The sequence below is a fragment of the Ixodes scapularis genome, unplaced genomic scaffold, assembly GCF_016920785.2.
Source record: "Ixodes scapularis isolate PalLabHiFi unplaced genomic scaffold, ASM1692078v2 PGA_scaffold12__126_contigs__length_90152505, whole genome shotgun sequence".
NCBI classification, from domain to species: domain Eukaryota; kingdom Metazoa; phylum Arthropoda; class Arachnida; order Ixodida; family Ixodidae; genus Ixodes; species Ixodes scapularis.
The window spans coordinates 11,436,934-11,462,962 of record NW_024609838.1 but is presented as its reverse complement, the minus strand read 5'-3'; the positions used below and the strand labels follow the sequence as shown (position 1 = coordinate 11,462,962).

Sequence of the window (26,029 nt, the reverse complement as noted above, 5' to 3'; positions counted from 1 at the left end):
TTTATCTTGTGTTCTGTGGCGAGCATAATTTATAGAGGTCTTTAAGAAAGCAGTTGTCTATTTTTGGGAACAAAAACAAAGAAATGAAAGCTGTTTTGGTGAGTCCGTGCGCGACAGAACAAATGCAACTGGAATGTTTGTTTCATTTTATGTTCATTGTTTTACGGCACCGTTAATTCAGCCGTGTCAATCTATAAAGGTCAAAATATTTGACCACACAGGATATCCGTACTGCAGGGATATTCCCCGCCCACAACATAAAATTCAATGAATCTCATCAATCGAACAAAAAATATATTGTACGTACCCCTCGGTGCCGCGTTATCCGAACAGGATTTGAGAAAGGTCTCAAATAACACCGCATGTCCAATATACAGTGTCGACGATAGTCACTTCACGACGATCGGACGGAATATGGCGTGTTTTGGGGAACATGTAGAAGAGAGCTCCTTTTTTTGCACAGCTTCATAGCAAATGAACGAACGTGCTTATTGTGTCGCCACACCCCGGATTCGACCCTATCAGCTAGTTTTTGCGAAGACCCGGAACACAGCCTGGAAGGCTTTTTGGAGATTATCTCGACGGAAATGATCCTCCAAGCACGTCGAACGGCCTTCGTAGCGGGCGGCTTGACGTTCGCTCTCTTCGTTCGTTTCCTGCGAAGGCCGAGCAGGCTACGAGCCCTGGTATTCCCTGGTTCTCACAGTGGAAGATAACATACAAAGGGTAAGCATCCTAAACAGGCGAATAAATAAAAACTTCCAAGAAAAGCCGGCGAACTCCGAACGCAAAATGCAGGTAGGGAGTCACGCTGACCGGGTTTCCACAGCTCAGGCGGGTGCCAGAAATTTCTGGCTGATAGGGGTCGCTCGATACACAAAATGGCGGCGGCCAGAGCGCTCTTTTTGGAAAGGTCTATAGATGCCTCGACGTTTACCCACAATTTTTTTTTTTAATCAGCCAATAGGCTCCTTGCACTGACGTCACATCGCATACTTTTGCACACCAAGTAAAAGGAGGAGAGGGAAGCTGCTTTTGTAAGAATGTTGAGTGACAGGTTAATCTTCTATAATCTTCTGGGAGGAGAATAGCGACGCCTGTGCTAATCCGGGAGGCACAAAGGAGGATCCTGATAAGAGGGGAGCTCCTTCTTCCCCTCTTCTCTGGAGGGTATCGGAAATGACGTCCTGTGCAAGGAGCCTATAAGAGCTCAGCGTTTTGACATCATCGCAACCCTTGCGCAGAAAGCAGACGAACTTCCGTTGGCACTGCGCATGCGCAGATGTCTTGCCTCACGTGAATCTGGTTTTTGCGCACGCCCGGTGCCCACACCTACGCCGGCCAATCTCGGCGGTTGAATTCCTCGCCGACATTTTCGCTAAGTGTCGAGATTAGAACCCCCGGTGTGTGCAAACGCGAGCTTGGTTCGTAAACTGTGTGTTCGCATGTGCTCCGTCTTACTTTAGGTCCGTTTGCTGCCGACGCCGCGATACGATGGAGCCAATCAAGGAGCGACAAAAGTGCAACGTCACGGTGCGCGCGTCGTATGCGTGTTTGCTATAAACGCCTATACCAATCACACACAAAAAAGCGCAAAATCACGGCACGTTCACTGCTCCGCGTGATTGGTTTAGTCAGTGATACAAAACTGATTGGCTCCATCGGACCATAGCATCAGCTGCAGTCGGGCTTGTTTTTGGTGGCATACTGTCTGTTGGGCTTTAGTCAATAAGTATTACCAGTTCTAGATGGCATCTCACAGCGATAAAAATAGACGAGCACTATTTTCCTTTGAGGGGAGAGGGGGGGGGGGGCATTTTCGGCTCCCATTACATCTATAAAATTTAAACAATGAAAATAATCAAGTGCGTGAAGATTGCCAATGTTACTAGCATTGCTTCTTTTAGGCACGTTGCGCATTATATTTAGACAGAAACGTGCAATTTTCGGGTGTAGGTTTAATACAGCAATTATTGTTTGAAGACGCCGTCTGATGGCGCGTCCTGATGCCTGCTCCAAGGCGCAGAAAGGGGGGCGCGTCACGATCTTCGAGTATATTTTAATAGGCAAATATTTCGCATACGAGAATAATTTCGTGTATTTGAGGATGCCAGAATCCACCTCTTGAATGTCCCTTTAATGAGAGACGGAGTGTACCAACAACACTTAGTGCTGCCTCTCACTTTTTGTACTTGTATTTTTTCGCGTAGAACCTAAGTATGCTTTGTGCTCTAAAATCCGCCTGGTTCGTAATCATACTTTACTTGGAAACATTCCTCCCAACAGAGCTCAGCACCTTCGCTACGTCGTGCCAATGTGGAACGACGTGTACCGGTTCTCCAAGCCCCCGGACTACACCAAATCGCATGTGCATCTTTCCTCTGGTTACGACCGTAAGTGAAGTTCTCTTTCGCCTTGGCTGAAAAACACGACACTTTAGGTAGAACAGTTCCTTAGGCCAATGTTTTTGTCTGGGCGTTTAGGGCCTTAAAAAACCCCAAGAAGCCCAAATAGAGCGGCACCTGACGTTATTTGGCCAGAGCCTGAGTATTGTGGCCCTGATTTGCCAAACAACTACCAGGCTTCAATGATTATAGCTTTGCTGTCATCTGGAATCTTTTTTGGCCTAAATTGCCAAACAAGTGCATATATATTTAGGCTTCAGCTCAAACTATTGGGTCATGTGATATCGTTGGCTCAAGTCTGGCACTTTACTCATTTTCTGGCGAGCTAGAGAAAAGCCGTAGAGGCGCCCCAGGAAAGAACTCTAGCAATACCTAATACCTCGGAGCAAAACCATATCAGTGCGACGCCTCGAAAAGCGTCTCCGACTTGTGCGTTCACCATGTCCGAAAGGGTGGTTCCTCGTTTTTCGCGAGATGACGTCCTAGACGTGTCACGCTGACGCTGACCGTGACCCCGGTGGTGTCACAGCATAGGTGGTCGATGTGGCAGACGCCTGGTATGCTGCAGGTCGCTCTCCACTGTGACAGTCCAGGGAAGCTTGGACAGTCAGGAGTTGGAACGCCGCGACGACAGAGACACTCACGTTCACTCGTGATTTTGCCGGAACTTCTACACTCAATCGGGCAGGATCGCGACCTTTAACACCATGACACTTCGTTTTTTGTACGTCATTTGTTGCCGCTTCGGGATCCTTTTCGAGGCGTACACGGAATAGGACGCTAAACACACCAGTCGCACCCGTTGGAAACGAATTTTAGGCGCCGTAGTGTGCGCAGCGCAAGGATCGTCTGCTTCTTGTTCAAAAGTTACAGTGACGTCAGAACGCCGAGCTCTAATTGGCTCCGATTGTAATGGATAATGGGTAGAGCTCAAGGAAGCTAGCATTGAGATCTTTCCACTATCCTCCCTTCAGAGCCAATCAGAGTTCGGCGCTCTGACGTCACTGCAACCACTGTCCAAGAAGCAGACGAACTTGCCCTCCGCATTAAGCCCATGTAAGGCCCCTAGAATTGCCAAGTTCGTGGCAAGTTAGGTGCTTCTCTAGCGTGCTGCCTGGAACTGGTCAGCCAAATGTCTATTCTGGTGTCTCGCCACAGCCAAGTACGACTACGGTGGCGCCACGTCCTTCGGTATGGTCCGGGCTGACGACAGCTACCTCCCACGAGACGTCTACGTTAGCGTCAAGGACTACATGAGCGGTCACTCCCTCAGCACGGCTACCTTGTGGTTTGAGAATTGGGGTATGGACAAGCTGTTGAACCACGTCGTGGGACCTCAGCCCGGATCCTCAAAGAACCTGTGGAACGTCTTTGGGCGACGTCGGTTTACCAGGGATGCGTCGGCGAAGGAGCTCAAGGAAGTCGAGGATGCGGTGAGTACCTCTTTAGCCGCAGTTACCCGCGGCTAATACGTACTGCAAAAGACGGTCAGCAGACAATGTCTAAGAAAGGTTTCTTCCTTGAATAGGACGGTCCTGTCGCGTTGGTAAAAAGATGGTCTGTAGAAATGTTGAAAGCCTAAGTGTCTATTTTTTGAAAACGCTTGAGTGAAAGCCGCAGTTAAAGGGACCATGAAATGACCATTTTACTTTTTCCAGATAACTTTTACATTAAACCGTCAATGTTCACTGAATGCCGAACAGGCATCCGTTTTCGTCTCGGTTTATTAACTTCTACACAAAAAATTATTGAAATATCGACTTTTTCATTCTCTCCAACTGACCGCAAAAGAAGCCGTGACGTAGGCCGTTTCCGGAACCGGAAGTTGACTCGGCAGTAGGAGAATGGGAGTGTTAGCGGCAACCAGTTGGGGTGCGCCGGTAGGTTTTACTGCGCTGATGTACCGACGTATTTCCTGAATCGGCGCCTCTCATTGCCGCATCGCAGCTGAGCGAAATTCAATGAGATATGTTGCGCTACAGCGACAGCATGGGACTAGTCTCATACGCCGGTATGCCTGTTGGGAAGTGCAGTGAGATATGTTGCGCTACAGCGACAGCATGGGACTAGTCTCATACGCCGGTATGCCTGTTGGGAAGTGCAGCGAGTCTTCCGGTGAAGACTCCAGAAGTCAACCACCCCGTCATTGTTGGCAGAAGGGCCGGCCCGTGTCAGTCGTTTGCAAAGCGACGTAGATGGTGTTTTTCGCGGCCTCGGAGATGCAGGAGCGAGCCGACGTTAAAAAAGATACGTTTGAGCTACGAGTGTCAGCAAGAGCACGTAAATACCTGTTTACACTCGGAGCGGACGCGCGCGCTTGATGGAAGTCTTGTATTCGCGCTGTTTGTAAGCGCTTCGGGACCGTTCTTTTACGATTGCAACTCGATACTGACGCGACACTCGGCAAAGAAAGGTTGGACCGGGGTTGTACGTATACCTCCCACGAACTGTTATAGCTCGACAGTGACGTGCAGTCTGTCAGAATAAAAATGGCATATCAATAACAAAGTGTACATACCGTGTTACGAAGGTAATCCATACGGCGTTTATTTCAGCTCTATATCACACAAAACAAGAAGATAGAATCGACGAGAGTCCCTTTTCGACGAGTGTTCGTCAACACTGCCTCGGAAAACAAGGGGAAGAGATTGACCTCACCTCTTAATCTAGAATTGAGGTCAGTGATCAAACTATAATACGGGAAGGGTCCACAAGGGTCGCGCGGGCATATTCCATTTTGCACGCCAGCCGATCGTAGGCAGACGGTCTTGCGACGAAGCAACGCAGCGCCGAGTCGGAATGCCTGCTAGGCCTATACGCTTCGTCGGAGTCGGTGGATCCAGCGTTCTTGTTCGTCGTGGTCTGTTTTAAGTACTGTTTTCTTGCTGCTTGAAGTCGGCACGCGCGGGAAGAACACGTAGAAAAATAAACGTTCAGTCAGTCAGAGTTTTGAGAGGAAGGAAAACAAAGAAAATAAACGTTCGTCGCTGGCCGCCACCCAAGTAACTGTCAGCCCTGCCCTACTGCGCACGCGCAGTAGTTGCTTCGTTTACCACACGATAGATGGCGCCTGGCTCTCAGCATTATCAAATTTGGCAATTTTCGCCACACATCTCTAATTATGCTACAAAATGTGGATCTGAATATTATTTAACAAAACTTTTAGGAAACATTCGCCGGCTATTTATTGTTTACGATCGCGGTGCTGGTGAGGTAGGCTCTTACCCAATAGGCGACCTGGATTTGGCTGACGTGCTCCATTTCCGCGGATGCATCGTAGTGAACAGGCGAAGGAAGGAAGGCGCAAAAGAGTCCAGTTTTCTTTTAAAAGTTCTATAGCAAATAATTTTTTTGGCTCCCTATTTTTGTGTTTGTGTTTCTTTTCACACCTTTTACGACGTGCGGTGGATGAAACTCGATTTTAAAATCATTTCATGGTCCCTTTAATTCTATCTTCGTGTCTACAGCGAACGCCATGCCTTTTGTATGATGTTTGTGAGCAAAGTGACTGCGCTTTTATGAGCCAAGGATGCATACATACACAGGAATTGTTTATGTGTGCATAATTTTTCAAGTTCTTAATGATATCTTATTAAATAAAACACATGTTTTTTTTTTTTTTTTCTAAAACATACTCTTTGAGAGGCGGTACATGTCAGGTGTAGTGTTTCCTACTCACAAAGTTAAAAATCCCGCAATTTCGTACAAGCGAAACAACGCACTTGGTTGGGGCCTTTATAGGTGGTAGAAAGTCCATTATGCGCGAGAGAGTAAAAGCCTTGCTATGATGATTGTGATCACAACGTGTGATTTCAGACGAAAATAGTAGATTAATGCTGTCCATCAAAATGTGTACCGTAATGGTGGCAGCGTAGCAACTCATTGGCTTCGGTTTCATGTGCAAAACAAAACAGGTAATAATGCGTACAAAACGAAATTGGGAGTATAAAATTATTCGCTATGCCACAATGCCAATGCCTCATTTTAGAGGCATATATAGTTTTTGTGGACTTTTTCCGAATTATCGAACCTCAATAACTGTCTGTGACTGAAGAACACAACATAGCTGCCCAACACTCCAATCTTAAGACTGGCTGAAGCTGTCAGTGGCACTAACAAAGTTTATCTGCAAGGAAACTAAAGTACGCAAGAATTTTCAGAGCAAAATGTGCTACAGGTGTTGTTTACGTTTGTCTTTCTCCAGCGGAATGTTGAGTAAAAGAATATTAAACCGCAGCTTGATTTCATGTGAAAACCCTCGCACTAAGATTAGCAGGATCTGTCCTTAGTGTTTTGCTAGTTTTTGTTTAGTTTGCTTGCTTACAGACACGTACATATAGACGACCTGTGAAAATAGGCCGTGTGCGTAATATTAACATTATACGTAAGATTAAGGTTTCCACTATGTATTAAACCAGTCTTTGAGCAGAAGCAGGAAAGACGACCGATCCCTTTCCTTCCTCTAATTTCATAGCTTCCCGTCACCGATCGGGAGTACGACCACGTCTACGGCAGACTGAACCTCGACCTTTTCGGTCACGCCATCGACAGCTGGGAGTTCGACGAGGATCTTCTCAAAGAAGTCGGCAAGGAAGACGGAGAAGGCAAGTGCTTAAAATCTTTGAAGCTTTTATATTAACTGACAGGCTAAGGAAACGTAGGGCGTGATTTTTATATTCACACTCCTTGATTCGGGATTAATTTTTAGACCTTCTGTTTGGATAATTAGGGTTCCTTGTTTCCGGGTTTTATATTTTTCAGAAATCTAGGGGTAAAAATCAGGCGCTATTTTTCTGGCTGATAATCGGGGAGGAATTGGGTCTTTCTGAAGCCATTAGGAAATTGGGTTATCTCGGGTTTTATTTATATAGGGCAAGTACTTGCAATTTGTTATTTACACAAATAAAAGTCAACAAGGTATATGATATAGCAGTGGTGCCCGATCTTAAAGTGTATTTCCGCCTTCTGTCTCATTCCGAAGAGAATATATGCAAAGGTAACGCAAATCGAAGAGGTTTGTTACCATCAAACGAGTGACCGAGAAAACAGTTCTGAGGCAGATCTAAAATTGTTCTTATTATTCTTAAATTCAGCTGATTTCAAGACCGGTATTTGCGGAGAAATCGGGTTCTACCCCATTTTCATGAAAACTGTTCGGGGTGCAAAAATCGGGTAATATCGGGTTTTACCCGAAAACGAAGAACCCTATAGATAAAGCCCAAATCTCATTGGTTGCGGAACGATAATGAGACGCTCAGAACTAGTCGTGAGTATACAGAATATGACGGTATGTTTTGAGATCCTTAACTAGCAGGCTCAATCGTTATTCAGTGGCAAAGAAAGAAAAAGTTAATCACTCTGTGAGCTATCGGCAGAATCAACCCTGTGATTATTCTCTACGCTGCGTAGGCTCGTCACGGTGCCGCAAATGAGTATCGACATCCTGGTCGCTCACGGAGCACTTACTACCTAAAGTGGCCACAAATATAGGCTTAGTATGGCTATCAGGAACGTCGCACCACTATTTTGTACCAGGTGTGAACAGGTATAGTCGCAAACAACACCCCCGAGACATGTTTTTTTTTTTTTTCACGGTGTAATGACGGGGATATAATCTGAGCTTGTAATAAGAATAAAGATTTTTACATGATCTGTCGATCACCCCAAGGTAAAAAGAGTTCATTGCGCCTCTTCCATGCTAGAGGAGCACCGGACGAGAACTAGACTTGCATTTGGTTATAAACAGTACCTCGGCGTTTTTGTTTTTTCCCCTTCAAATTGGAGCTTGTGTCTAATAGCTGCAGTGAAGGAAACGATAGAACACTAGTAATATCTGAAGCACAGCACATGCCCTGTGCACTGTCACACCCATTGGGTGGCTCTGATAAACCTTGAAGGCACGTTCACGTTTCTTACTTCGTAATTCGGACTTCGGCCTCCATATCGAATAATATCGTGATTTTATTAACTGTTGAACAATATTGATATGCTTGGAAATTGCCACAACCTTGAGCCGTGCAGCGACTGCAGCACTTAAACACATCACCCACAAATTTGAATCTCAAGGATGTGCCTGACTACAAAACGTGCAAACTACATCTGACTGGTCAAAACCATCTGGCATTGCCTTCGCAGACAAACCAGGAACCAAGCTGAAGAACCTCTTGGGACAAGTGCAGCGCAAGAAAAACTTCTACCTGAGCACTGACATAATCTTTGTTGCGCCCACCGAGGTTGGTGTTCCAATCTTCTTCGACTTCAAGCAAGCCGAATTTACGTACATCAACCGCAAGAAGTTCAGCGTGGACCAGACTGAAGACGCCAAGTTCACTTTTGATGTTCAGAGGCACTACGTGTAAGTGTCCCTCTTTACCTCAATTTCGGTACCTAGTACGTGTCTTCGATTGATGTGTTTAACGTCCTATCCCATCATCAAGCATGTTCCAGAAGTGGTAACAAATGACGAAAAAAGAGCCGGCATATCATGCCGTTAGATGTTGCGATTTTTGGGTGTTGATGTTAGATGTTACGGTAAAAAGTACGAGCGTACGTGTGTTGCTGTCATCGCGAAATCTCAAATTATTGATGCCGAAGCTTCCATGGACTTTCAAGCTAAAGAGCGATGTGCAGCAGGAGGTGCCGCATTCACCACCGAGGCTGTGAAACCGCCAGAATCGCGACCGACAACAGCATGACACTCCTATGACGACATTAAGAGGGTAATTTAAGGATCACTTTTTAACACGCTGTAAACACACCATTTGAAAAAGTGTTGCAGGGACCATAGTGCCGCAAAGCGACTGCAGCTTGCTTGAAAGGCACGCTCCAAGTGCCATTTTAAGGTATTATTAAAAGCGCTAACACACACTTTATAATGTGACCCCTCCATGTTCCCTTAGTCGATATGAACTGAAAATACCGAAAGTAGGATACAAAACGTGCAGGAGAATTGTCATGGTCTAAGTGAGCTAATCCGACAAATTTAAAGCAACTGGGCGTTGTAGGCCTTTTTTTAGTCCGAACGAACTGAATTTTCTTCACACTTAAAAATATTTTACATTTTATGAACTGAACTCGTACTAGTCCAGCACGGGAGGCACTCACTTGATCGAATGACGTTTTAGCGAACGCCCACGTTTCATCGAATGACACTTTAGCGAATAGTCGGACGCCGCGAAGCGGCGTTTTTGGGTGGGCCAAGTGAGTTCATATTTTTGTAATGAGTTGCCGCAGACTGTCGCCGCGAAGCGGCGTAAAGCGCAGCGCGACGGATGGGTTAACGCGCGCCCCCGTTATTCGCTAAAACGACCATTCGCTCAAATGTCGCCGTTCGCTAAAATGTCATTCGCTCTTGTGATATGGACCCGTCCAGCACAATATCATGACTGTCTCTATGCCCCTAGGCACGAGAGCCGTGGCTACACCATGGTCGGCGTGGGCCTGACCTTTAACAAGACGTCCTTGGGAACGGGGTCCGACGTCCAGACCATCTTCAACCTGCCGATCGACCTACACCTCACTGTGGATCCCATTCACAAGACGCTGAGCCTGAAGCGCCCGCTGAGCCTGCCCTGGAACGTCCTGAACCACCACTTCCGTCCGTTCACCTTTACCATGCCCTATGACATCGCCACAGATGTGTCCCACGCTGTCACCACACTGGAGCAGCCTCAGTACCCCCTCTACAACAAGGAAGAAGTAACTGAGGTAAGGCTTTATTGTTGGTAACTAAAGGGACGTGGAGCACGCCGCCGGAAAGCTCAGAAGAACATATTCGAGTCTGGTTCACCAAGTACCCAAATAATTTCTGTCAGTGTTGATTGACATTGCTGTAGACAATGGAGCCATATTAAAGAAAAAAACACCATATTACAGCTTCATAACTCTTATTTCGACTTTCGAATTTCTTAGCCTGGAGATACTGCTCATCCACCCTAGCCTGATATTCCATCTGCGTTCTCATTCAGATTGATCATACCTACCTCACCGACGTCTTCGGCTATGGCTTGAACGTGAAGGGTAGCCTCCTCAGCAAAGGACTCAAGAAAGGACTGCACGACTTCTGGTACGAGAGCGATTGCCGACAGAGGTACTACTATGCCCTCATGAATCCAGAGTGGCACCCCCGTGAACTGCAGTTCACCGTCGTTCCAGCTGAGCATGACGCCACGACTGAGGTTAGTATTTAGAGATCACTGATTCTGTCTGCACTGGCAACAATTTGTATTGCCACAATACACGCAAGTTTTGATAATAGGATGGCCATCCTACCAAAACATACATTTTTAATTAAGAATAACGTTCAAGACGGTGGCCAATGAGGCATGAACGGCTGCCAAATGAGTAATATAAAAGACTGATAAAATGATTATAAGCTACATCTGACTATAACGGGTCCGTTTTCTTGGACAACCCCGGTTCGCCGGGTTGTGGGGTAACTAGATAAAATAAAAAATAACTGCTCTCTCTCTATCACGACCCAGTAAACACAAACTCGTACATTACAATGCCAAAAACTATTTGTTTATCTGATCGCATCTCTTTTATTGGACTCCAACAGGTAGAGGTTGATCTCGGCTACAAGTTCCTCGAACCCGATGACGCAAGAGAGAGCCACTTCCCCGTTCAGGACAACGTCGGCGGAGATGCCGAGGTTCCTTCCACCCATGTGCTCAGCCTCGACTACACTCTGAAGGGCTCCAAGGAGCGCAAGGCGTCCGCAGAACTGAGGTACTCGTTTACCAAGGACAACCTCAAGCACAAAGTGCAGTTCTTCTATGACCGGACGCCCTTCCACCCAAAGGAGCAAGTCCACACTAAGGTACTCAGAAACTTTTGCCAGAAACTCGAGGTGTCTCTTACACTGAGGTGCTTTCGCAGGTCTGCATGGATGTCACGTCTAAATTCCCAAAGCCCGAGTGGTCCAAGTTGAAGAACCTCGCCGTTTTCCACGAGGGCAAGGATCTGGAATCTGAGCTGAACCTTCATTACGGAAGCAACTGCGTAGACCAGTCTAGCGTAAGTGTTGCTTACCCCTAATAACTTCAGCATCGTTTCCGGGTTTCGAAGCAAATAAGTGAGGCAGGCCCCTACAACAAAACTTAGGACGCTTTCATAAGGACTCGCAAGAAATAAAAAAAAAAATTGCGATCCACGGCATATTCAAACTTACAAATTTCGTGTCCAACCACATGGCCACTGTTAATTTGTTACCTTAAAGCTGTCCCTAATTGCCAAGTACTTATCTTGCTGGAACTGGATTGAGAAAAGCAACGCCGTAAAACAGTACTGTTCAATATTACACAATATCTTTCTAATTCAAAATGTTCACTGTTTCATAGATCACATTCAAGGGAAAATATACTCACACGGATGACGAAGAAAGGCAGATTCGAGAGAACGCTGAAGGCAAGCCGCGGGGAATCAACCGAATGGACAAGTATAACCTCCGAGATCCGTTCAACAAATGCACCGAGCATCAGAAGCGTGGCGTTCCACTAAACCTTTACTGCATGAAGTACCTGTACTACACCAGCCGCCTGGGTAAATTCACAACAGACGTCGAGTACAAGAACCTGAAGCCGGTGAGCAAGGTGGTTGCAAAGCTGACCAACCTGGGATTTCTAATGTATGTTTATAGAATAGCCTTAGGTGGAATACATTGAACGTATTCTACATAAGTATGTGTGTTCACACCGTAGAAAAATAAATGACTATGCCTGCGTATGCTGTAATCTTTAATATACGTGTCAAACTAGGCATATACCGAAATACGTAACAAAGTAACCTTAGGCCTTAAGGTAGTGAGATAATTCATTATACGCAGCGCCTTATTCGTGTATATTGCTTATGCACATATTTGTAAGCTAGTGTACTAAACAGAAGCAATTCGATATATTTTCCTCAGTTTTCCTAGGTTATTTTGTTTCGGAACAGGCTAATTTTATTTCTTTTAATGAAGGTATGCAAATGGTGACCTTAAAATTGTTCTGCCAATTGGTACCCATTATATTTTGATGCTTCGTTGATAACGAGGCTCTTCTTTTAAACTTGAAGAATGGTGTACCGTAATCACGAAAATGACAATCAAAGTCCGAGTTTTACACACCAAACCAGCGAGGAGCATGTCGGGTGACTGAGCGAAAGACGGTATTTATTTAGACCACCGAAAACGTAGACATATTTGAGAGAATGAACAATTGCAACCGGACGCCTCAGTCGTCATTTGAACCTACCAATTGGGAATCCGTAAGCGCCGAAGCCAAAAGAATGCTCTGTTTACAATCCGTTATCTTGCTGGATTGCTCGACATTGACACAGCATTAGCAATAGCATTTAAATAGATATTAACGTGAAAAATGCGTGAGCTTCCCATCCTTGTTATCTGCTTCCTCGTTTCATTTGGAACATCTTAATAGATGCTCATAGTAATATGATTCACCCACCTAAACGGTCAGTTGTTTTCACGCAACATGTGCCACGCTCAACCTAAAATTAAATTTTTTTTTCTATCCTCAACGCATGGTCTGCTTTTTTTAAAAAATACATATCGAGGTGCATTCCTCGTTATTTTGCATGCACATTTGTAATCTCTGCATTCTTTCAGGTTTAATATCATGATGCTGACTATCTGTTTTCAGTTGCTCCCCATGCTAACGAAGTACTACAAGAAGGTCCACCCCGAGGGAGGTTTCCTGAGCACCGTAGTGTCCCACTTCCATGGACCCAACGGAAAGCTCCACGTCGTCTCTCAAGTGCCTCCTGTTCAGGACTACGCGGACATCGTTGTAACCACGGAGGACGGTCACTCCCACAACCACTCCCACGTGCCGCTCTACAGCCACTTGCTCGAGCCCAGGATCATGTTCTCCACGCTAGGGTACTCGAACATGGCTCACTACATCTCCTACTACAAACAGAGTAAGCTTTTCTTACGCACCTTGGTTGCGACGGTCGGTCATATTCTTTCGCTAAATTTTGTTTTCAAGTCGAGGTGGTCTACCTCAAGTCAAATTACGCCACGTTCTTTTAAGCTATATAAAACCCTACATTGCTATCATTACCTATGAAATTCCCGTGATGGCGAACCATAAAAAAGACATTCCCACGCTTAGCTAGGAGATACTGTACAGATGTTCTACTGGGAAAGAGTCTGCCACATCCATGTAGTGCAGGTATTATTCTACGCATGACTGAGTGCGCATACTATCGGGTACATGATCACATTGAACTTGCTAAACTTTGAATTTGAATATGCGATAGCTGGGAAGGGGGAAACCGACTATTTTGTTTGATATATACCGTAGTTCCTGCATAACCACGTTCAAAGAAATCAGGTAAACCTTCAAAACTGCATTTCGGCCGCTCTTATGAAAATCACTACGATATAGTGTATTTCAAGAAGAGCGTAGTGCATGATGTTACAACTGACACCATAATAAAGTGTTCCAAGCATCATCATAATACTCTATGTTTCAAATAACGTTATAATTTCATTATGTTACCTGCTTATCATTAAGCGTCTTTCCAAATTATTAGAAATGCATTATTAAATAAAACGCTTCAGTATAGTTTTGCGCAATGAGACCTGATATTTCAGCTCGTTATAGATAGGCAATATACATGGTGTTTCATTATTTCGAGATTTACAACATTTGTTTTTAAAAAAGCAGTGAAAGCTACATTCCCGCGGTTAATGCAGACGAGTTATATGGCCAGGGGAGCATAGTATGGGGGTCTAATCATAACGATCAGTCAGATAATTAAGTAAATTTTGCTAATTACTTTTTAATTAGGGCTAATAGACATATGGTTCGAATTAGAAACTTGTTGAGCATCATCAAAAACCACTAAATTTTAGGAAGACTTTGAGAGCGTAAGAAGTGCAGTACTGCACTAAAATTCCCACTCGTGCTGCAGGAGCAAGACTACCGTCGCGATAAGGCGCCCGCGATTTTGCCGTATCTTATGATAGCACCAGCCTTGTACCTGTTGCCCGACTGGTACCTTACCGCACTACTATAGCTTCCCACGCGTTCGAAGTATTACTGAAAAAGATTGATTTAGTTGTTTTGGATGACACTCACCAAGTTTCTAATTGGAACCATTACTCTATTTTCCCAAAAAAGTTAATTTCAAACATTGCTTAGGTAGCCGACTGATCGTTACGATTAGCCCCCTATACGATGTCCGCTTGGAAGTATACCTCAACTGCACAGACCGTATTAATTTAGCTTTCACAGCTTTCGTTAAACACATCTGTAAGGCTTAGAAAGAAAAATACCCTCTAGATATTAAAACACTCAGGACAAATATTAATACAGAATAGGGTTTGGCTGAGTCATTCCTATGCATGGCTTACTGAAATCAGAATTACATCCCCGATATTTGCTCATCGTAAACATCAGACGTCTGAAAAATATCCTCTATTCTTTTTCTTTTTCTTCTTCCTAAACGCAGAATACTGCGATCTGCAAGGACAGAGCGTCAGGACTTTCGACAACGTCGTCGTGCAGCTGCCGGAGACCGACTGCTACAAGGTGGTCGCCAAGGACTGCTCGCCCAACAAGAGGTTCACGGTCCTGGCACGGGCTACCGGAAACGCCGAACTCCCCAAGGTACATCACTTCGATTCGCTCCGGGCAAACCGCGCAGCTCGGTGCCCCTGACCATTCACACACTTGCGTTGGGTCCCACTGCAACGGCTTGCAACGTTAATCATCTTGCGGGTTGCTGTGGCAGCAGCTCTGTCAGATGCGACTGGAGGCACAGCGCAAGCATGTGAATCCACATTTACTCCAGGAGTCACACTCAGTTGGACGCTCTAACACAAGATGTGTTTTATAAGACGAATTCCATGAGAAAAACGTCATGAAGAACCGTAACGAGGAATCGCCATGAAGAAACATCACGTCGATTTCTCCGCTCAATTTAGAAGTGACGTCATGGGACCTCAAGCAATATCATCTAAAAGACACGGCCTGCGCATGACATATCCTTAAACGCCCTGTCGCACTGAGGCAACAAACAGTTGGACAACCCTATCCGGCAACGCGAGGAAATCGTGTGGCCGGCGACACTGTCACATCGTGGCAACAACACCAGTCGGGCAACATGTTGCTGTCGCCCGGCAACCGTGTTGACCGATTTGTTTTCCGACCACCGTGTCACACCGCTCTGACGGCGGAGACAACACGGGAAACACTCCGCCATCTTGGTCGTTTACCTACGTTCGTGTGCGGCGCGGCGTCGATGGAAATGTGAGTCTACAAAGTGCTAGTGCGTTCGAAGGGCCGAGAATTACCACGGTACGACATCAACCAGTGACTGCGATTAGAAAACTTGACACGGGGAGTATTTTCCACTCTTTATATTTTATCGAAATGTTCTTCATTCGCTGACAAAGTAGATACTTCTAACCGGGGAAAGTGACATCGCTGATATATTTTCGAGATTTACGCCACCGTATGAAGTGTTTCTGTCCGATTCTTTCATGCTGTTCCTATTTCTACTGTAAAATTGAGTTAGCACCGGCAGTGCCCAAAGCGTTTTTTGTGGCGTAGTGTTGAGCTAAACTTACAGTGCTTAAAAAATCGCGACACCGACACGATCGGCCTTCATAACACTCGCTGAAATAAAATTTTTTTCATCGCTGTTTATTTGCCTACCACCTGCTATAAGGTCGCTTCATTCCCCAAAACGTCCTGGGGATTTTTGAAACTATTCAGATGTCTGACCGTGGCTGTGTCCAAGTTCCAAACATCAACAATCAGGATCAGAGCGGCCGATTTAATGCTTTGGTTTTTTTTTTTTAATCTTTGCTTTCCTGGACTATTTTTATAATACTTTATCAGCGGGTAAGTAGGCATGCCATTTTATCTCGCTTGCAGTAATGTGAGCTGGTCTCTAGGCAGTTCTAATTTCAACACCACTATGAACGTTCACGACCGTAGCTGTGACAACTTCTACAGTCGCTTTCTGTAGTTACGCAGTAAAAAGGGTACATCTAATTATTTTAGCTACACACCAGTCTTACTTATTGTTACATAACGTTTTCAAAGAAATTATTTGTGTAATACTTTATTGATAGGAAACTGGCTTTGCTAATGCAGCAATCTGTGTTGTGTTTCCCGCCCGAAATTCGCTCAGCCAACAATCAGGACAACACACATTGCCCAAAACAAGTTGATGCTGTTTTTGTTGCCGAACAACATGTTGCCCGACCGTTGGACAACATGTGTTGCTGTTACCGTCGTGTTGCCTCCGTGTGACCGGGTCCTAACGAAGCTCCGACACGCCCCTAGCGGCGAACACACTGAAACTTCACAAGAGGCAGACGCGTCCGTCTTAGCGTCACCTTTGTTGTGGGACGCTGCGATACACTCTGGTGGCGAAGCCGAAACAAGCTAGGTAGAGCTGCGTTGATCCGCTAGTGATAAAATTTAGTTCTATAATCGGGGACAGGTCAAGAACGAAGTGGAAGCTCCTCCCACCTCTTTCCACTTTAGTCGTGCGAACGCTAGAGAACATGCAACCTCCTCTCCACCGTTCGCTCCGCTGAAGTGGAAAGGGGTGGGAGAAGCTTCCACTTCGTTCTTGACCTTTCACCGATTATAGGTAATACTGCGTCAAGTCACATGACCACGTCAAGTTACCTGATCCCGTGACGTCAATTTCCGAGAGGTAGATCTGCAAGAAGGTGGTTTGCGCTCAAAAAAAAAGGTCCTGTATTACACGGACTTCGTCGGCGTGATAAAGATTGTGTCATTTTTTCTCTGAACCCAGTCATTAACAGTTGCTAACAGAATTATTAACAAAGTTATTAACACGCGCTCTTTCGTGATTCTATCGCAGGCGCTGAAGGCATTCATCCAGTCCACCCTGGTCGAGCTCCTGCCAGTTGCCGAAGACTCCGGTCTTGTGCTCCGCGTTGACGGAAACAGAGTTCCACTGACCCCGGGAGTACCTTACAGCCACACCGCGCACGAAGTCGAGCTCTTCACCGTCACGCTGGAAAACAAATACTTCGAAGTAACGTCGAAGCCATACGGTCTCAATCTAGGCTTCAACGGAAACATGCTCTTCGTACAGGTGAGAAAACTACGAACTCTATTTTGCATCGAAGATGGAATTTAATCAACACACAAGTGCTCATTGTATACATATCCGTCCCAAGATATCATGAGAAAATGCTGATTGATAACAATGCACCGTTTTAAAAGCTCGTTCACACTCTTGCGTTTGCTAAGGAACGAGCTCTCGTAATTTCTTACGATGGAAAAGACACACTGGCCCTGATGGCACCACCAATAAAGTGACCCTGGAGCGGCATTTAAGTGTACGGCGAGGGTATTGCAGTATTGTTAAAATCAAACACACGTATTATCTAAGACGAATGGCCGTTTTTAACGTTATCAAAAGTTTTTTAAACGACAAAAATAATGATACACGAAAACTTAGGAAATATACGAAAATGCCGAATGTTCAACGGCTACCCGATAAATGGTGGTAGTGTGTTATCTCCGCATAGAGGATCTTAAGACGCTTTAAGGCCCTCGGTCGTAAGCACTCTCAAGTGCTGTGAACCAGCCAGAAGGCCAGTTTTACAAACCACAATATCATGGCCGCCAAAGAGAGAAGACACCAAGCCCTATTAGCTAGCAAGATAACAACTTCAACAAATCGAACGACATACATTTAAGAGGCACAAAACTTGCCTGTTAATCTCTAGTTCGCCATCAATTTTTTTTTGTCAACAGTAGAGTTTCGTGGTGCCTTCCCTATGAATTCAAACAAGATGGTCTCACGATGACCCACGTCTTTCTTTGCCTTCAGACCGCCAACTTCTACCGCGGCAAGCTGTGCGGCCTTTGCGGCGACTACAACTACGACCGGCAGCACGAGCTCGTGGGCCCCAACCTCCACCACTACAACGACACCCTGGAGTTCGCCAAGAGCTACGTCGTTCCCTCTTCCGACTGCACCCCGCCCTGAGCATCATTTTCCGTCGACATCATCGTTCAACCCTATTTCGGCCGCTCTTCGTGAGCAGGCATTTTCTTCGATAAGTACCGACACGAAGGGACAGTGCGAGAGTTGAGCAGCAACTGTAACCTCTAGAACGAACGTAACGCCGCGGAAGCCGCAAGACAACGTGATAAAGGCTTTATTGGACGTGTTCACTGCCATGGACGTTTTAGCGAAGTAAAAAAAAGCTAATAAATGCATTAAAAAAATTGTGTTTGTTGTTTTCGTTTGACAATCAAAAACCCTTTTATTCTAACACGATTAGGAAATTGATCACACGATATTGGCGTAGACTGCTTGGCCCCTGAACAAACGTTTTATATAAAAACGAAAGAATAAAAACATAAAAGACGTACACGGACGAGCACACTTTTTCAAATAGCAACAAACGTCGTTACTATTCGAAAGGGTGTCGTCGTTCGTGTACGTTTTTTTTATGTTTTTATTTTTCCATTTCTAAATATTCATTATAACAACACGCTCGAATTGACTAGTACTAAAACGTTTTATGTTAATTTGATTTATTGTTTGCTGTTTCATTTCTGACAATCAAGAACCCCTTGTAGTCTAACAGGCTTGGAAGGTCGGCCACGTGATATTAGTGTTGAGTGCTTGGCTCACTGACCGATATTTTAAATGTGGTACCATTCTTGAAGTCGTCCCCCTCTAAATATTATGGTCGTAACATCAGAACGTATGCGCATGTGCAGGAGAGAAAGGCAGGCGCACCGTCCTCCGAGTGGCGCACATGTGCAATTCTAGGCTCCTTAGCACGCGAATACGCGGGTCGCGGAATTGGGAGCTCTCTGGGTGAGCCGCACGCTTCACAGTGGCATTGCGGGATAGTTAACCCCCTCCCCTTCCCCCCAAACACACACACTCCGGCAACGCCTGACACAACAGCAGCGCCCGAGCGCACGCTCTCGTAAAGTGGCCGCCAATGGCTATGTAGGAGCCGCTTTGCTCAGCCGATAGCCAAATAGGCATTTCTTTGGCGGTTTTTTTTTTTTTTCAGTTAGAGACGTTGTCGGGATAGTTAACACTTTCGCATTAAAACATTCAAAACATAAAGAATAAAGTATGTGGGCTTTGAAAGGCGTCTTTTTTTATTATTTCCTGTGCTTTTATAGGGCACCTGTTTTCTGGCCTTTTCTTTTTTTAAAGATTTCGAATGTGCGGGCGATGTTTCGAACTCAAACCAAACATCTTCGCACATATGCACGAACCGAGGGAATAAGTCAATATTTATTTATTGCATATCAAACTACATTAACTTGGCCTTCATTTTATTTTGATCGTCTGCATGCACAGGGAGTTACTGGTGTAGTGTTACTGCGTAGTTCTTGCCATCTATCTTGGCTTTCCACATGTCCTTCGTTCGCTTAGTACGTAAATCTCCCATGCAAAAAAGCGCCGACGCCGTGTTTGCGCTAATAGTGCCCGGCAATGCACTTAAATACATGTATGAAGCTGTTTCAGCGCTGTGTTTAATCACATGAATCTGAAAACGAAGCTCTGTAACTGACCAATACTTTCACTTACATGATTGAAAAATGTTCCAAGCTATTTATTACGTTATAATTATTCGTAATATTGGACCTTATAATGAAGCGCAGAGAAAAAGGAATGCACCCGCCTTTCCTTGTTGGAATGCATTATCGGTATTAAATTTTCGACTGGTTGCTGTATGGTTCAATTTGCAAGCCTAATAGCCCTAGCTAAACCTCTTGCGTATATTATAATAACTCTATAATACTGTATTGTCTGTGTCAGCGTCATTAATATGGGATCGCTAGTTTCTTTAGAGACGTGATTCTTATTACTAACTTGCTCGTTATTTTAACTTGATTTTGTGCTTAATTAACAGCATTTAACGATTTGTTACTCGCTCATTTTTGACGAAAGATACTCTTTTATCTTTTAATAATGTTACCCAGGTAAAATAGATTTTGGGCCAGCATTCTAATTTTTGGTCTGGAAAGTTAGGGTCGTATATTACCCCGAAAAAAACAAGGTAGAGCTAAACTTGATCTTCTGTGGCCAGAGTCTGGGTAGCTTGGCCCTAAGTAGCCAAACAAATGGCTAAGCTATAGCCTCAAATTCTTGCTGTCCTGTTGTCATGTGGAACTTTGGGTCCACATTACCAGAAAAGTGTCAGATTTTGTCTTCACCGCTGGCTCTTCTGTTCATACGTGGCATCTTTGGCTCAAGACTGGCACTTGTGCAATTATGTGACGAGCGAGGGAGAAACCAGAAAAACGCCAAATAAAAGTACTTTAAGTACTAACTTGGAGCGAACCCGTACTACGCCGATTTTACCCCTCTAGGAATGCCACGTTTGTACCGCCAAGTTAGGGGTTTCTCTATTCTCTATCAACTTGTGGCAAAAAAATAGTTCCCAGTAGCGAAGAAATATTTTTTGTGCTGCCAAGGAGATGTAGCTGACTGGCTGCGGCTAAAGTGCTTATTTCCCAGCCAAGTGCAAGCCGTTCATAAGCAGGAAGAAATGTGGCGAAGTGCTTAGATACAAAAGGCTGTTAGGAAGTTGAACTCATGAAAGACCGGTAATCCTTTTAGGCCTATAGAACCTAGAAAGAGACATGGTACTGTCACCTAGACGGTGACAGTGCCATCCAAACAAACAACCGTCAACTCCACAATTTAATCAAGTGGACTGTCAACTTTTCGAGGATGGGATGGAGATGACCAACGATGTTGACACACCGGAAGGTGCCGAAGAGATCGAACGGTTCGTGAGCTTTCCCTTAAGCGCAACGTCGATCGATGTACCGTCGAGCGAATACGGGGAGGGCCTGTTTAACATAAACAAGCATAAAAAAACTGTGAGCTGTTGGACGCATATTTTAATAAACAGCTGTTCCCACGAGCCAATAAAGCGTTTTGGTAATGGCGTTTTTTTTTCATTTTTGTTTCTTTTGAAGTTGTTTAACGGTGAACTGGAAAAACACTTTGAACTTTGTATTTAGTATTCCAGAAACTTTTGAGATTTGAGTATTTTGCACTCTACTCAGTTACACTTCAAGCTTGTACTCAGTAACGCAACTTAAAGGGCAACTCCGCTCAAATCCGAAGATTTTGGGAAAAGGAGTGATTTCGCTATAAAAAGTTCTAGTAAAAGCCACTACGTCATTTGCCGATGAAAATAATCCCTGGAGAATGTGAATAAAAAGGACAGAGGACAACCACAAATCTCCAAACACAGCTAGGTGACTGGTGCGCGACCGAAAATATTCGCCTGGTCCGGGTATCGAACCCGGGACCTCTCCATTTCTAGTGGAGCGTTAACCAGGGGTTAGACGTCAGTAGAGCAAACGGGTTTTATCAGCCGCCACCAGTCTAACAGCAACAAGGGTGAAGCTTGCAATTTAAGGTTATATATTGCAATTAAATGCAAAGGTGCAAGCCAGCTGGACGAGAATGACGAAAATAATCCCTGGAGAAGGAGAACAAGAGGGACAAAGGACAAACACAAATTTCCAAACACAGCTAGGTGACTGGTGAGCGACCGAAACCGGACTAGGTGGATTTTTTTGGTCGCATACCAGTCACTTAGCTGTGTTTGGAGATTTGTGTTTGTCCTTGCCCCTCTTCTTCCCCTTCTCCAGGGAATATGTTCGTCATTCTCGTCCAGCTGGCTTTCACCTTTGCATTTAATGGCAGTATAATCATAACGTCATTTGCCCCGAGAAAAATGGGATATATATATCTTCTTAAGTCTAATTTTAAACACACGCAGAAATCGAAACCGAAACTTCGGCTCCGTTCGACTACATTGGCCTCGGGCCGCCAAGAACATGATACGAGATATCACGTGATCCTCTAGGCAACGACGGGCGGGATCGGTGTGGGCGTGTGCCTGGCGCAAGTATCGTCTGCACGGCACCCTTCACCATGTTTTGGTGTCTACGACAATCAACGACGTCTGCGCAACTGCGCAAAAAGTCTGCGCACGTAGTGTCCGTAGTGGGTGACGAAACTTCAAGAGACAATAATCACAAACGGTGAGACGACGGCGGTGGTTCTGACGCGGGAGGCGGCGGTAACGGTGAGACCACGGCGAGGTGGCCGAACGGCTCCCAAGAAGCGCACTGCGCAGGCGCTTTACGCCAATCACGTGGACACCGCTGAGCGCCGAGAGGAAACGTTGCTGATGTCACCCGTTGCATTTGACCGGAGAAGTAAAAACAAGCAAAAGAGGGCAATGGTAATGACGTTTAACTCAATGTTGGCTACGCTCACGCCGTAGCCTTGACTGCGCTGTTGGTTACGCCTAAACTCGCCCGAGTTGCAAAGTTAGCCGGACCGTTTAAGAAACATTTAGACAGAACTACGTCGTAATATGTGACGTGTGGTCTTCCTATGCGACACTGAAGAGGACTGCTTTTTTTTTTTCCAAAAACAAAAATGAAGCGGAGTTTCCCTCTTAAATACTATTTCTGAATATCTTGTACAAGCAGGCGCCGCCCACCGTTTCTTAAGTTGTCGATGACCACAGTGGTGAGTATGCAGCAACACGCCGTCTACAAACTGGGGGTGCGCACCATGACCCGATTCGCCTGAGGTGAAGACTCCGCCCATGCGCGCAGTTCGGACGACAGCGCCACCACAGTACCGTCACGTCGGAGAGTTATGTTGGTGAATAAAATCTGGATAATTTATAAAAATACAGAAATAATATTAAATAAAATACGCTTGATCATGAACCGCTAAAACACACCCGAATCTGAAAAGAAAAATCTTAGATAAGAGTTTGCTACCTTACACACTGACAGCTTCGTTTTTTGGGGTTTTTTTTGTTTTTTGTTTTTCAGTTTTATATAAACTTTTTTTATAAACAAGTAAAAGTATTCAAAAACTAAATGACTTCGACAAATCAAAGTTCGTGTAATTACCTACCCGAGCTGATACATCATTTCTGAAAAACAATTATTTATTTTTAATTGATGCTTTATTTATTTGTCTTCAACAACCTGCCACAAAACAAAAAAAAAAAGTCTTGTTGCGCAAGACTATAGCGCTAAAAAAAAAAAAGAAAAAAAGAGAAAACGACGAGATATATATTTGTGGTAAACAATTTCACAACCTTTTGGAAACACGGAAGCAAAACTCTGATATTTCTATCAACATTCGTAATTCCATTTTCATTAGCCTGACCTATTACAACGCTCTTCAAAGTACAGACAACATAAATCTTGAAACAAATTTGATAGATATTCGCTTAAAATTAGACTAAAAATTGAGAAGTAGCTTTACAATGAATCTCGGTGTACCATCAAATGCCACCAACAACCTGGGTTTATTTGTGTGTGAATGTGGGTTGCAAGATGTATGTCATTTATCTAAATTATTGCTACTAACAGCTGAGCATCCCTTACTTTAGCAGCACGAGACAGAGCTTGAATTTAGTCGTTGGCATTCTCAGAAACAAAGGGCGTGCGAGCCCCAAGCATTTCAATTAAAATTCCTCCTCAGCCCACGAGATTAGTACATTAGCCAATAAAAGCTCCAAACAGGGAATTACGAAGCAATAATCCTGAACACGTTATCGTTATGCGATCCCCCGCCATACTTCAGCTGTCCTTGACTAGACAAGATTAAACTGAGAGAAAAAAATAGCCCTCCTCCGTAAACGGGTCTGGCATATCTGCATGGTTCATTTGGGAGATTGCCAAGTGCGTCAGACTGGGCTTATCGCACAAGACGACGCGGTCGTACGATCCTTGACATAGAGCGAGGAATACTTGAGAACTTCGTTTAAGCTGCATCATCAGGCTCACGTTGCCTTGTGTCAGGATTTATTAACTATTCCGCTAGCGTCAAAAATTCGTTTTTTTGTTTTTTTGTACTATAGAAGAGCGGATGCTTACGAATATACAGTACGTCCTTACAGCTGATGTGGTGGTGTGGTTTCTTGCTTGTCTAAAAACACTTCGAGCTCGTAGTCACGCAAACGAGAACTCTGGGATAGAGGAAGACACTTTCAGGACATAAAGCCTTCAAGCGTACTTCTAACGTTGTTTTTTTATATTTTTTTTATAAAGTAAATAAATGGAAGTTTATATCAATATTTTTTTATGTGCATTGTGTACGTGTTCTGTGACGTTGCGGCATTCTATTAATTATGCTTCCAAATTTAGAAAAAATAAGGTAGACAGACGGTTGTAATATTTGACGAAGAACAGTGCTGCTCGAGCCCTGGCAACCTGTTATGCTACACTCTAAGAAATGCCTGCGCGTCTACTTACCCGCAAAACACTCAAGGAGCCAATCATTGCGATCTAGGAAATTAGCTCAGCGAATCATGAAGCGGAACATTCGTTTCGACCTAAAAATGAAGTCTGTGTTGTCGCATTACGCAATGCCAAGCGTCATGATTGCATGGCGTAATACCACAGCGCAGGCTTAATTTTAAGCTCTAAACGAATGTTCCGCCTCACCGTTCGCTGAGCTGATTTTGCTAAATCGAAATGATTGGCTCTTTGAGCGTTTGGCGAGTAAGTAGACGCGCAGGCATTTCTTAGAGTCAGAGCCGTAGATAGGGAGAGAGTGTGGCCATCTATTGTCCTCGGTGAACCCAGGCGGACCCTTGGCTCCTCCCACCGGCGTTGACGTCGGCCCTAGCAACAGCGTGGCAACGGCGAACGCGCTGCACACGACACGCTCCTGTCCGCCATTTTTGTTCTTATTCCCCGTACGCGTGCGAAGGCTACTCTGGGGGTTTACCGGCTCCTTGATTTGCTGATTAAAAAGACGAAACATGATTTGTTGCTCTGCCGTTGGATCCTCTAATAGCAGCTGAATAATATACAAGCTTTAGCTTGTTTATTATCAAGAAAGAAGAAAAAAAAGCGACGGAAAGTCTGGTTAATAAAAATAAAGCGCGACTAGTGCACGCCGACGGCAGGTTCTCGACTTTGTGAGGTTTTTAAGAATGTTTTTATTTATTCCAAAACTCCTGATGTAAATGGAGATTTTTCTACAGGATCGATCACGCACGTTACGAATTTATTAATAATAGTCAATAGCATTGATCTGGTCACACATGCAGTTCAACCTTTGGTTCAACTCAAGAAAAGTGAAATAATTATAGTTCATTGCAATCGAAATAAGTATGTGGGATCGCTAAAGCTACGACCCTTGTTTGTCGCATCAAGATATACGAGCACATAGAATTTAAATCAAACAAAACAAAATGGCAAAGTTAATTCTAATCATGTTCATTTCTGATGTTCACTATCTGCAGCTCCTAACAAGCCCTCATTATGACAACCCTGTTTAAACGAGTAACTGCTAAATAAAGTAAAAGCTATAAGTTGTCCTGGATTTAACCGACGTGAAGCAACTGTGCATGCTAATGTTAATTATAGGGCATTGCTAGGTACGATAAATTATATGTTTCTAGGCACACTTTGAAGGATCGCAGATTGAGCAAAATCGCTCAGATGGCTGGAAGCAACTGAAGCAGACTGAAGCCATGAAATCAAAGAAAGGCTGATCACGCGTTTCAGCGGGGCCAGGATTCGATTTTATGCGAAGGAGAACACCCGGAAAAAAGCTGAGAAAAAGAGCGTAAAAAA

The 26,029-nt window shown here is 44.6% G+C and overlaps 1 protein-coding gene across 1 annotated transcript in view; it reads left to right on the top strand.

Annotated features, from left to right (window-relative positions):
- LOC8035572 (vitellogenin-6-like) overlaps positions 1-18,633 on the top strand; it is a 37,534-nt gene extending 18,901 nt beyond the window's left edge. Inside the window, exons 13-25 of the mRNA XM_029970586.3 lie at positions 2,287-2,393; positions 3,564-3,838; positions 6,880-7,009; positions 8,541-8,760; positions 9,809-10,112; positions 10,373-10,582; positions 10,966-11,226; positions 11,286-11,423; positions 11,747-11,989; positions 13,046-13,325; positions 14,865-15,022; positions 17,259-17,495; positions 18,240-18,633. Coding sequence (XP_029826446.3) covers positions 2,287-2,393; positions 3,564-3,838; positions 6,880-7,009; positions 8,541-8,760; positions 9,809-10,112; positions 10,373-10,582; positions 10,966-11,226; positions 11,286-11,423; positions 11,747-11,989; positions 13,046-13,325; positions 14,865-15,022; positions 17,259-17,495; positions 18,240-18,398 — 2,722 coding nt within the window. The 3' untranslated portion in view covers positions 18,399-18,633. The remainder of the gene's footprint in view (positions 1-2,286; positions 2,394-3,563; positions 3,839-6,879; positions 7,010-8,540; positions 8,761-9,808; positions 10,113-10,372; positions 10,583-10,965; positions 11,227-11,285; positions 11,424-11,746; positions 11,990-13,045; positions 13,326-14,864; positions 15,023-17,258; positions 17,496-18,239) is intronic.
- The last annotated feature ends 7,396 nt before the right edge of the window (positions 18,634-26,029 follow it).